The following is a 13,692-nucleotide window of genomic DNA, read 5'->3' on the forward strand; positions in this document are numbered from 1 at the left end:
CATTTGTTTGACATTATATTAGATTTATCTACATATATGTAAATTTAAAAGTGGAAAATGGAGTCACTATACATACATCATTTCATAATAGGCATTTCTGTGCAAGGAATATAGCTCTTCATTTAAATCAAATAAGCTGCTATTTGATATTATATTGTTTGGATGTATGTATTATACCTAATTTAATCATAGGCATTTATAGGCTCTCATTCTTCCCCCCTGGAAATAAAATTTGAATTAAGAGTATTTTTTTGGGGGGGGGGTACTGGGGATTGAACCCAGGGGTGCTCTACCACCCAGCTACAACCCATCCCTTTTTATTTTATTTTGAGATAGGGTCTCATTAAATTTCTCAGGCTGGTCTTGGACTTGGAATCCTCCTGCCTCAGTCTCCTGAGTAACTGGGATTATAAGTGTGTGCCACTGTACCTGGCAAAGAGTGTAAATATTTAATATTTATGTAATAGGTATTACTAAATTGCAGCCCCAGAAGCCTTACTATTTTATGTTCCTAGAATTAATGTACAAATGTGATTTCTTCTGTTTCTCTCAAGCCTCTTTACCAGTGACTTAGAGCCCCCCAAGCTGTGAGTCTGGTTGGGTCATTGCCCTTACACTGGGCACTTGTCCATCTATCTGGGCAGCTCATGTGCTCAGGTTGCGTGGGGCTTCATGCTCTGGGGAAGCTATTCTGTACCATAAATTCCATTTCCTTGATTGCTGATACAGTAATTGTTAGCAGAAAGTTCTGTTTTTTTTTTTAAATTTATAGATTAATTTATGTAAGTTGACATTTTTACAATATTAAGACTTTTTCTTAAGGTATGTTTTTTACTAAAGAAAGAAGGCTTTAAAGTTTCCTTTTTACAGAAAAAATTTACTACCAGAGAACCAGGAAAGAGAGATTGAGTAAGACTGGGACTCCAGTCTCCAAATCCCCTTCAGGGGCATACTTCCAGTGATCTAAACACTTCTCCTAAGGCCCTACCTCCTGCAGGTCTTGTCACCTCCCTGTATTGCCACCCTGGGGACTAAGCGTTTAATAAGTGGATCCCAGGGATACAGATATCCAAACCATAGCAGTGCCTATACACCTATCATGATTTTCAGGTTCCTTCCCAATCAATCAGTTATTTTTTTAATTGGTTCATTAGAGTTGTGAGTAGTAGTGGGATTTGTTGTTACATATTTGAACATGCACACAACATAACAGTATCATTTGGCCAATATCATTCCCTAGTATTTCCCCTTTCCCTCTCCGTGGTTCCTTTTCTCTACTGTCTTGATCTCTCTTTGATTTTCATGAGATCCCCTGCCCTGTCACATTTTTTTTTTTCCTTTTTTCCTTGCTAGCTTTCACATGAGAGAAGACATGTGACCCTTAACTTTCTGAGTTTGGCTTATTTCACTTAATGTTCGCTAGTTTCATCCACTTTCCTGCAAATGACGTAATTTCATTTTTCTTTATGGCTGAATACAACTCCATTGTGTATATATACCACATTTCTTTATACATTTGTCCATCGGTAGACACCTAGACTGGTTCCATAATTTGACTATTGTGAATTGTCCTGCTTCAAACATGGATTTGCATATGTCATTATAATATGTTTACTTTAATTCTTTAGGATAAATGCCAAGGAGTGGTATAGCTAGCTGGGTCATATGGTGGTCCATGTCTAATTTTTGGGGGAACTTCTGATTTCCATAGTGGCTGTACTAATTTACAATCCCCCCAACGGTGTTAAAGTGTTCCTTTTTCTCCACATTCTTGTCTATTACTTTGTAGGGCTCATTTGTTCATATTTTAAAAAAAAAATCCTGCCTGACATTGAGATCTTTTCTAGCAGGTTAGATAGTATCCCATGTTCTCTGCAGTGATGATTACTGCAGATTTGAATCATTTTTTTCTGCTTTTAGTTTTGATTTTTTTTTTTCATTTTCAGTTTTCACGTGTCCTAAATCTTATTCAACATAGCCTTATGGGATTGCTCAGTAGGGAACTAGAACCTCACACTGCTGATGAGAAGCTGTTTTTTATTTTGAGACAGGATCTTGCTAAGTTGCTAAGGCTGGCCTCAAACTTGCAGTCTTTCTGTTTCAGGCTCCTGAGTGTCTGGGTCCCCAGTTTTTCTTTTGAGGCTAGCTCATCCATCTGCCTATGGGATTCACTGGCCCTTCTTACTCCAGACCTGTTGCCCTCGCTGCTCTGAGTCAGGCTGTATTAGATTTTGATGGACTTCCAGGCTGGCGTGTCTCTCCTGTGTTCTGTTCTTTACATAGAGAGAGGTCCATAGCACAGATCAGTGATGTGATTCCTCTGCGTAAAATCCTTTAGTGCAGAGCCCAGCCTGCCCACAACAACGGCTTGGTTTTCATGCTGTTTAGTGTTTCTGTGGAGCTTAGTAATGGGGCAGTGCTTTCTTTTTGCAAACTGAAGCCAATATCTCAGCCCCAACGGTGCCAAAGTTGGTATATCTCTTGCAATTGTTTGTGGGTCAAGGAGCCAGCCCATGTGGTGGAATGCTGCTTTGGGATTCAGACAGAGGACAGTTCAACCTCGGCCTAAACCCAAGTGCTGGTGTGGAAAGTTCTATTACTAAGTCATGCCTCCCAATATAAAACAGCTTTATTACTCCCATGATTTTTAAAGCATATTTATAAAAATATCTTGTGACCTATGATCTTGTATAGAAAAGCAAACTCTGCTAATATCATTCTGGTCAGGCATCGTGCTTTTTTATTTTAGTGCCATGAGGACTGCCTCTGGCGATTAGATATTCTATACTTTATCAACCCCAGAGATAAAAGGAGTGGAATTTTTTTTGTGGTTTTATATTAAAATTTTAAACCGTTAAAATATTTTAAAAGTCGAAATATTTGTGAGTCCTTGGAAATATATTTGCCTAAATTGCCTACTTCAAAAATCATAACTATAGAATATATTGGGTTTTGTTGGCTTTTTGTTTCATTGGTGTTTTTAGGAGTTTGGGGCAAAGCGTGTTTTTTTTTGTTGTTGTTGATGGACACAATATCTTTATCTTTATTTATTTATTTTTATGTGGTGCTGAGGATCGAACCCAGGGCCTCACGCATTTAAGACAAGCACTCTACCACTGAACCCCAGCCTTTGTTTATTTTTGCTGGGGATCAAACCCAGTGCCTCATTTATGCTAGGCAAGTGCTCTGCCATTGTGCCATATCCCCGGCCTGCAAAGTATGTTTTGAATATGGTTGGAGTGAGTGGGGACTGTGCAGCCATCACACGGCTCAGTATTATAGTGTCCCCATCACCCAGGAGTGCCTTTATGCCAGCCTATAAGCATTCTTCATCCCATCAGCAGCCCCAGGCAGTCACTGATCTGCTCGCTATGTCTGGAGGCCCTGCCCTTTCTGGACAGTCCCCACAAGTGGAATTGAATTGTGTGTGTGTGTGTGTGTGTGTGTGTGTGTGAGAGAGAGAGAGAGAGAGAGAGAGAGAGAGAGTGAGTGAGTGATAGAGAGATTTACTGTTGTATATATCAGTATTTGATCCTTTTTATTGCTAAATATATTTCATTTTGTGGACGTATCATATTTTATCTATTTAATGTACTTAGTTGTAATTAATTTATATTTTTGCTGGAGGAATTCATTCTCATAGCTTAAAACAAAATTTTTGGTGCTTATGAGCTGCTATTAAAGCAGCAGTATTATACCACCCTGAAGTAACCACCTTAACTGTCCCTCTTTTGCTATTTCTTAGTATTTTGGGGATCCTACATTCTGAGGAAGTTCAAATGCTTTTCAGAAGGGAAGATGAAAGAGTTGCAAGAGATAAAGTGCAAGTCAAGCATGACTTTTCATCTTTAAACCAAAGCATCTTCTATTCATGATGAGGCCATCTTTTGTTGCTTATTTGTTCTGGGGAGTTAGTTACAAGAGAGTATTTGTTAAATGTCATCTGCGTTGAGCATACTTATTTTTAAGGAGGTTTACTTAATATTGTGTGTTATAAATTGGGAGATGAAAAATGATATCAAAAGGAAATAGTTAAAATAACTGGGTCTGTGCTGGGCAGAGTAGCATAGCCCTGTCATCCCAGAGTCTCAGGAGGGTGAGGCAAGAAGATTGCAAGTTCAAGGCCAACTTGGACAACTTAGCCAAACCCTACCTCAAAAAAAATAAAGGACTGAGTAGTGGTACAGCACCACTTGGTTCAACACCAGTACCAAAAACAAAACAAAAGTGGGACTGCTTATTTAGCTCAGAGAAATTAGGACGGTGATTGCATCATGACCCCTCATAGTACACTCAGTAAGGATACTGCTTGGCTGGTGTGTGTCAGACATGTCTCCAGGTGTTGGAGAGTTGGTGGTGACCAATGCAGAAAACACAGCATTTTTTAATGGGGCTTCCCACTGTGTTGCAATAAAGTCTAAGTTCCTTCTTTGGACCGCAGGGCCCAGTGTGACCTCTGACCTCATTCCTGTCTACCTGCCCCTTCTTCACTCCATGCCAGCTGTTCTGGGCTCCTTCCTGTGTCTTGAACACTCCAGACTCATTCCTCCTTGAGGATTTGTTTATTTTGCCTGACTGTTCTGTCCAGGTCTTCTCATGACTGATGGCTGGTAGTTTCTCAGGCAGAGGCTCACAGGAGAGGGTCACCAACCACAGATACCCGCACAGCACCGTCACTCTCCCCTGGCTTTTCATAGCTCGATCACTCCCTTTCTCTTTTTTGCCCCTCCTGTACTGAGCTCCTTTTTTTTTTTTTTAAGTTGTAGATGGACACATACCTTTGTTTATTTATTTTTTTAATGTGGTGCTGAGAATTGAACCCAGTGCCTCATGCATGCTAGGCGAGCGCTCTACCACTGAGCCACAACCCCAGTCCCACCGCTGAGCTACTTTTTATCTTTTGAGACAAGGGCCTCGAGAAGTTACTGAGGCTGGCCTGGAACTTGTACTTGAACTTCTGCTTCATCCTCCTTGGTAGCTTGGATAATAGGCATGTGTCACTGTGCCTGTCTTTATTTTTCTCCTCATGGTATGGGACTTGAACTGAGAGCCTTACTGATGCTATACAAGCACTCTACCACCGAGCTGCATGCCCACTCCTTGCTAAGTTGCCCAGGCTGGCTTGGGATTTGCAGTCTCCTGCCTCACACTCCTATGTCTTGAGTGCTCTGGTTCCAAACTTATATTAATTAGGGTTTGGAAAAGTACTAATGCTATTGGTTAGTCCTGATTCCCATTTAGGTTTGCCTTACTTCAGTAGGAGATTGAAGTCACTGAATTGCACATGCTTGGTCAGGAGTCCTGAGTGATTTCTGTGAAACCCTTGGAGTGAACCTGCATTTGCTGGGGAGTGTGCTTCTTCAGCGGGCATCTGCACCTTGTGCGGGCCGGCTGCTGTGGGGTGACAGGTGTGCTTGCCTTGGCTCGCCTTGTGCCTAAGCCTGCATGTTGGGCTCTGCATACTTGATGCCCATGCTTACTGCCTCCCTGCTACTTCTGGGCAGGAACCAGTGGGCTGGCTGCATGGCTTGGTGGCCAGGTAGCCATGTCAGTAGCTTAAATTTAATGCAGACGCACACAGTGGAATGTTCTGTAATCTCCAGAACTCATCCAAGCTACCAAAAAAAAAAAAAAAAAAAGCCTTTTTTTTTTTTTTTTTTTTTTTTGGTACTGCAGATTGAACTCAGGGGCACTCGACCACTGAGCCACATCCCCAGCCCTAATTTGTATTTTATTCAGAGACAGGGTCTCACTGAGTTGCTTAGCACCTCATTTTTGCTGAGGATGGCTTTGAACTTGTGATCCTCCTGCCTCAGCCTCCTGAGCCACTGAGATTACAGGTGTGTGCCACTGTGCCTGGCAGAAGTTAACTTTATAAAGATATGTTTAAATACATACAATTTTGACTGTTAATGACAAAGTAGAAAAGAGATTTTAGGACTTTATATGGCTTATCTCCCTTGAAGCTATTTTGAGTGATCACTGCTGATCTTTCACAGGGGAAAGTGCATCGTTTATGAGGTAGGATTTCTAGGTTTGATGGGAGGAAAGGGGTAAGGAAACCCCCATTCTAGGACCTGGGGCTGTGCATTCTCCCACTTCCTGGTAAAATACATTCTTTCTCAGGGTCATTGTTTAGAAACCAGTTGCTAGTCTGTCCTGAGTGTTTTCTGTGAAACCCTTGGAGTGAGCCTGCGATTGCTGGGGAGTTGCTGACCACGGTTCGTTAGACGCCTCCTGGAGGAAGCTGTAGTTGGCAGCAACCTGGACTCACCCTCACAGAGCGGACAGCTTGTCTGAAGGGATTGCATCGTGTCCCCCTCAGAATGTTCTGGTTAGACTGCTGCTGTGATGGCTGGTGTAGAGGAAGGAGAAAGCAGGTCGGTTTTACCCAGGTGACGGTCGGGCCTTGGATCCCAGCCGGAGCACCAAGAAGCCCAGAGCAGCTTGTGCTCTTAGCGGGGTGCACTCACTGCAGATGACAGCCTGCTCCTCCATGGTCACACACTGTGCTCACAATCGTATGTGGATCATCTCACATGGTCCTCTCAGCCCTGTGATTACCCCGATGTTACTAATGAGGAAGCAGGTTAGGAATCTCGGAAATGGCTTCATCTGACGGAGCTGGCATTCGTCTTGGCCTGCTTCAGGGCCCGTGTTCTTCGCTAGTCCTTCCTTTCTTTGCTGCTTTAGAGACATCAAATTCAGCCCAAGCCCCCCGTCATTTTCCTTTTGCTTGATTTATTTGGGAAAGTAGCCTTTACCATGCGGGTGCAAACTGGGAAGGTCATCTTTCATTTATTCAGCACCTGTGCTGCGTGCCTACTCTGCTGGCATTGCAGGTGACATGGCCAAACACGGGACAACTCCTGTCCACTGAGTTTTCTCCCTGACCCCCTCAAGCTTTGCATGTCTGCATGACATCAGAACATTTCTGAAATATCCCAGAACTGCCTGCCGCTGTCACTTTCACATGCCCTTCCTGCCCATACTGCCTTGAAAGCATCATCCTTTGAGTCCTCAAACTAGTTTGTGTTATCTTTCCATCTCTGTGACAGAATACCTGAGATAAACCACATAGAAGTAGGAAATTGATTGCAGAGGTTTCAGTCCATGGTCTCTTGGCCCTGTCCTTCTGTCTGTGGCAGCAGGGTACATCCTGGCAGAAGTGTTGGTGGAGGAAACTTCTCACCTCAAGGGAGCCAGGAGGAGAGAGAGAGAGGAAGAGGAGCTAGAATCCCAATATTCCTTGCAGGGGCACAACCCCAATGACCTCCTTCCTCCAACTAGACCCCAACTCCTGAAGTTTCCACTACCTCTCATTAGTGCCACCAGCCAGAGAACCAAGCTTTCAACTCATGGTCCTTTGGAGAACCCCTTAACAGTTGCACAAAATGTTTTTCTTCCAGAGCCTCTGATATTTTTCCTCTTTGGCAAAGGGTTAAATAAAGCTGAAAAGAAGCATGCCTTACTTCTAACTCAGAAGGTTGTATTCAGAAAAAATTATAAACAAATGCCTTAGGTATTAAAAAGAGATACTAGAATTAAACTATTGATTTTGCAAAATTAGGAAGAGCAGTACATTAAAAGGAAAAAGAAAATAATTAAGACAAAAGTAAACCGAGAACTTAAAAAAAAGGAAAAACTTAGAAAAACTGATTCCTTGTGATGACCAATAAAATAAATTATCTCCCAAAGGTGCTCTTAATTTTTTTATTCATTTGTTCATTTTGTGGTGCTAGGGATGGAAACAGGGCCTTGAGCATGCTAGATAAGCACTCCCACTGGTCTGTAGAGTTGTGCTCTCAGACCGGGCTTCCTGACTTTAACACAGTTCTGTTTTTTTTTTAATTATTAATTATTTAAAAAAAATTTTTAATATTTATTTTTTTCAGTTTTCGGCAGACACAACATCTTTGTTTGTATGTGGTGCCGAGGATTAAACCCGGGCCGCACGCATGCCAGGCAAGTTCGCTACCAGCTTGAGCCACATCCCCAGCCCCTTTCTTCTTCTTCTTTTTTTTTAAAAGAACTAATCAAAATGACTTATGTATGTATGTACTGGTAATTGAACCCAGGCATGCTCTACGACTAAGTTACATGTCTAGCCTTTTTTTCAATGAAATTTTTTATTTTTTTTGGTATCAGGAATTAAACCCAGGGGTGCTTTACCACTGAGCAATGTCCCCAGTCACCCCCACTTTTTATTCTTTTGAGACAGGGTCTCTTTAAATTGATTAGGCTAGTTTTAAACTTTCGATCCTCTTACCTCAGCCTCCAGGGTCACTGGGATTACAGGTATGTGCCATTGCGCCCAGCTGATTTTTATATTAACTCAAAAAAACCTGATCCTCCGCTGGTTGCAGTGGCACATGCCTGTGATCCCAGCAGCTTGGGAGGCTGAGACAGGAGGATGGAGAGTTCAAAGCCAGCCTCAGCAAAAGTGAGGCACTAAGCAACTCAATGAGACCCTGTCTCTAAATAAAATACGAAATAGGGCTGGGGATGTGGTTCAATGGTCGAGTGCCCCTGAGTTCAATTCCTGGTACTCAGAAAAAAAAAATGAAGTTAGAACGTATAAATGCATCTATATGGTGAGATGTTTTATTTTGAGTAGGACTTATTCAACTGAGAAGAAAAGTGAGTGAGTTCCCGCAGGGCAAGACGGGACCTGATAGGGGTTGCCCTAACATTTGCTTTTATGTGCCAAAGAAATACCAGGAGCAAGGACACCCTCAAAATCAGGAATATTGGTTACCTGTGTTGGTTTGAATGTATATGAAGGGCATATAAGAGTATAGTAAGTAAACCTGCTCTACAGGTTTATATTTTTTAAAGCCTTAAGAATATATTGCCTATTCAAGAATTAACTTATATAGTATTTTAATTCATCAAATAGAAAGAGTTTTTTGAAATCAACAAGAAAAAGATGACCCCCCAGGCACGGTGGCACATTCCTATAATCCCAGAGGCTCAGGAGGATGAGGGGAGGATCATGAGTTCAAAGCCAACCTCAGCAAAAAGTGAGGCACTAAGCAACTCAGTGAGACTCTATCTCTAATTAAAATACAAAATAGGGTTGGGGATGTGGCTCAGTGGTGGAGTACCCCTAAGTTCAATCCCTAGTACCAAATCCCTAGTACCATTTCATAAGAAAAGTAGGTAAATTGCACATTGCTGCTCATCTGTTCTGTGAAATACTAAATAGCCTCTTAGTTCATTTTTTTGTTGTAACAGAATTCTCAAGACTGGGTAATTTAGAAAGAAAAGTTTATTTTGGCTCATGATTCTGGGGGCTGGGAAGTCCAAGTGCATGGTGGAGGCATCTGCTCAGTTCCTGATGAGGGCTCCATGGCAGAAGGACAGGCAGCATGTGCAGAAGTGAGAGCCAGGAAAAGCAAAACTCGCTTTATAACAAGCCACTGTGGCATGATTGATCCACTCCCAACTAAAGCTAGAACTCACTCAGACAGGAAGGCATTAATCCATTCATAAGAGCCCTGCCCCTGTCACTCAGTACCTCCTGCCAGGCCCCAACACTGCTGCTGGGGGAACCAGGCCTCAGCATGCATTTTGGTGGGAACAAACCATATTCAACCACAGCAACCTGGAGGAGAATGAATCCAAACGTTAGCAGCGACTGTCTCTGACTATACATGCATTGTATTTATAATTTTGCTGGTGATAGACTTAATTTCCTGCAGTGACCTCTCTTCTAATTGGGAAAGTTTTTTTTTTTTAATATTTTTAGTTGTAAGTGGGCACAATATCTTTATTTATTTTTATGTGGTGTTGAGGATCAAACCCAGTGCCTCACCCATGTGAGCCACCTGCTCTACCACTGAGCTGCAACCCCAGCCCCAAATTGGGGAAGTTTTTGAACTGGAAATTGAGAAAAAAGAAATAGAAAAAAAGTAAAAAATCAAGGAACATTCTGAAGCAGTACAGGAGCAAGGGAGACAAGTGCTAGCAAATGCAATGCCAACTGTGCCGTAGCAATAACTGTACTACGAGCGAAGGGACTCTAATATGGGACTTCTGAACATGCACAGAGACTCAAACACATATGTGCTTTCATGTCCATGTGAGGAAAAGAGTAATTAGTAGTGCTGGTCCGGTAATTTTAAAGATAACATTCACATATTGAATTTTTTGTATTTTATTTTGAGACAAGGCCTTGTTAACTTGCCGATGCATTGAGCTTATAATCCTCCAGCCTCAGCCTCCCAAGCTGATGGGATTCCAGGCGTGTGCCACCATGCCTGGCTCTTTCTATTTTTTATTTTGAGGTAGAATCTCATTAAGTTGCCCAGGTTGGCTTGGACCAAAGTTAAGCGTGAATCATGGCTTGGAATAGTTCACATAAAATAAAACATGAGAGACTGGGGATATAGCTCAGTTGGTAGAAAGCTTACCTTGAATGCATAAGGCCCTGGGTTCGATTCCCAGAAACACACACACACACACAGTGATTTTAATAGTTGTGAGGAAACAGAGCTTCACAGTGGATTTTCATATTCCTTATAGTTAGGCCTAAACTAATCATGTTTTGTAGATGTGTGGATATGCACATGTCACTGCCTTCATGGACCAATATGTGAAAGAAAAAGTGTGAGAAACTACTTGTTATATAGGGATTATGGGTGAATTCTGCTTCCTTTTAATAATGTAGAGGTTTTATTTGTAGCAAAAATTTATTTTTAACCAAGAAAATTGCTCTGGAGCAATAAAAGTATTTTTCTAAGATAGGGAGCAATTGCTTTGGAGAGCAGTGTTAGTGACTATACATTACACGAGCTGTTTCATTATTGGGATATGCCAGGTATGGGATCAGACTGGCAATGTCAGTCACCCAGGTAACTTTGCCAGTCTGTGACAGCTCCCAAAGAGCTGAGAAGCTGCTGCTGAAATGATGAAGGAGTAAGCTGTAGAATCAAGTCCATCTCATCATTTTAACCTTTTCTTCTTCCAGGTTGGTGGCACCAAGGCTGGTGTTGTCCGGTTTCTTGGGGAGACCGACTTTGCCAAGGGGGAATGGTGTGGTGTGGAGCTGGACGAACCTCTTGGGAAGAACGATGGTGCCGTCGCTGGAACGAGGTTGGTTGGGATTCTTGAGGTTGTGTCTTCCTCTTGTGTGTGAGGCTGCTCAAGCTACTGTCCGTGTGCGTGGTGCAATAGGAACGAGTGTTTTGAAGAGCTGTGCTTTTGTTTCCCGAGACCCTGCTGGAATTTGATTGTCTCTTTAGTAAAGTTTGATATGTCTTGATAGATTCTGAACCAGTGCAGCAGTTGTTTCTTCTCTCTCTCTTTTTCCCCAGTACTAAGGATTGAATCCAGGGTGCTCTACCACTGAGCTATATATCTCCAGCCTTTATTAGTATTTATTTATTTATTGGTATTGGGGATTGAGCCCAGGGGTGCTTTACCATTGAACCGCCTCCCCAGCCCATCTTGTATTTTATTTTGAAGCAGGGCTTTGTTAAATTTCCGAGGCTGTCATTGAGCTTGCAGTCCTCCTGCCTCAGTCTCTTAAGATGATGGGATTATAGGTGTGTGCTACTGGCCCTTTTTTTTTAATTTTTATTTTTTATCTTTTTAAATTTGTTTTAATTAATTAAACATGACAGTACAATGATCTTGACATACCATACATTTGAATCAGATGGGGTATAATTTCTCATTTTTTTGAGTTTTATTTTTTATTTTGAGATAGGATCTCGTTAAGTTGCACAGGTTGAGCTTCAACCTCTTGCCTTGGCCTCCTTAGTAGCTGGGATCGCACTCTTGTACCACCTCACCTAGTTTATTTTTCAAAATAGGAAACATCGTGCTATCCTTCCCCCTTTTTTTGGGTACCAGGAATTGAACTCGGTTATTGAGCCCTAGCCCTATTTTGTCTTTTATTTAGAGGCAGGATCTCACTGAGTTGCTTAGTGCCTTGCTGTTGCTGATGCTGGCTTTGAACTCGCTATCCTCCTGCCTCAGCCTCCTGAGCTGCTGGGATTACAGGTGTACGCCATCACACTTGGCTATTTCTTTCCCTTTTGATAGCAAACTATAGGATCCTACAAGTTCTAGGACATCTGGGGGTGGGATGGAGAGAAGAGAAGGTGACTGCCTTTGTTAGGAAAAGAACTGTAATATGTGTCTTCCTGTCTGAGAATTCCATCCTTTGGCGAGAGAGCCATGGTCCAGGGACCACTGCCTCTGGCCTCCAATACCTGATGGGAGTCAAAGAGCAGCACAAAGGAGTGCAAGAGGGATTTCTCTGCTTACTTTTAAATGTTTTGGAGGCCTTGGGCACTGTGACAGGGGATGCATCATTTTTTTTTTAAATATTTTTTAGTTATCAATGGACCTTTATTTTATCTATTTATATGTGGTGCTGAGAATCCAACCCAGTGCCTCACACATGCTAGGCAAGCGCTCTACCACTGAGCCACCACCCAGCTCCGGGGATGCATCATTGTTAGTAGTATACAGTATATTTAATGCTTCCCTTGATCTTTGAAGTGTTGTGGGTAACATTGTACCTGTAGGGCACTCACAGTTGATTGTACGCATGTGGGCTTAATCTGCCAAATATAATGACTTGTGGAGATAACAACCTCTTGGTGGGTGCAGCAGTGGTTCTGAAACCACCTGTTCTTGATGTTAAACCATCATTATTCTCAAGGATGAAGAGCTCTAAGGTTGTCCAATAGCTGACATTACTAGAATTTCTCCATGTTGACTTGATGGATCTGCCAGTCAGGACTTGTGTGCTTTTCCCCTTTGTGTGGCCTGGCTTTATTAAATGGGGACACTGTATTGTTGAGCTCCTCTGCTGTACATTTACCAGGTGGTAGAAATATTATGTGTTGAACCTGAGCTGCTAATGAACAGCGTGCTGCCATGCTGTTCCCAGCATACCGCCTGACACTCAACTACACAGGTGGGAAAGCCACCTGCCCAGCTTCCAGGTGCAAGTCCCAGCACACCAGGCACACTTACTTTGGAGAGCCTTTCTGTTACAGGTGTTACTTTTTGTAATTAAATTGTTTTTGTTGCTGTTCTTATTGTTCTTCTCTGAAGGTATTTTCAGTGTCAACCCAAATATGGCTTGTTTGCTCCGGTACACAAAGTGACCAAGATTGGCTTCCCTTCCACTACACCAGCCAAAGCCAAGGCTGCCGCAGTGAGGCGAGTGATGGCCACCACGTCTGCCAGCCTGAAGCGCAGCCCGTCCGCCTCCTCCCTCAGCTCCATGAGCTCCGTGGCCTCCTCTGTGAGCAGCAAGCCCAGTCGGACAGGACTAGTAAGCCTCCCTTCTTCTTAGAACTCTGCCTCCCAGGCACTGTGCTGCCCCCTGTGGGCGCCCTTGCTCTGCTTGTCCCTGTGCTGAGTGCTGGCCGTGGCTTGCTGCCAAGGACTGTGCAAGTAAGCTCTGAATATGCCAACTCCAGCTGGAATGCAGCTTTTGACAGAAGAAGGGTTTATAATAGCGCTTTTCAGATTCTTTTTTGTTTTGGTATCAGGGATTGAACCCAGGGTCACTTATCCTCTGAATCACATCTGCAGCACTTTTTAGTTTTTGAGACAGGGACTTGCTGAATTGCTTAGGGTCTTGCTAAATTCCTGAGTCTAGTCTTGAACTTGCAATCCTCCAGCCTCAGCCTCCTGAGCCACTGGGATAGATTCTAAGTCATAGAT

At 42.7% G+C, this 13,692-nt stretch overlaps 1 protein-coding gene across 13 annotated transcripts in view; it reads left to right on the forward strand.

Annotated features, from left to right (window-relative positions):
* Positions 1–13,692, forward strand: part of Clip1 (CAP-Gly domain containing linker protein 1) — a 113,546-nt gene that overhangs the window by 33,199 nt on the left and 66,655 nt on the right. For all 13 annotated transcript variants that reach the window (XM_077796093.1, XM_077796092.1, XM_077796098.1 and 10 more), the window contains 2 exons: positions 10,973–11,097; positions 13,075–13,297. In XM_077796093.1, the coding sequence (XP_077652219.1) occupies positions 10,973–11,097; positions 13,075–13,297 (348 nt within the window). The remainder of the gene's footprint in view (positions 1–10,972; positions 11,098–13,074; positions 13,298–13,692) is intronic.

Source organism: Urocitellus parryii, chromosome 3 (assembly GCF_045843805.1).
Source record: "Urocitellus parryii isolate mUroPar1 chromosome 3, mUroPar1.hap1, whole genome shotgun sequence".
NCBI lineage: Eukaryota > Metazoa > Chordata > Mammalia > Rodentia > Sciuridae > Urocitellus > Urocitellus parryii.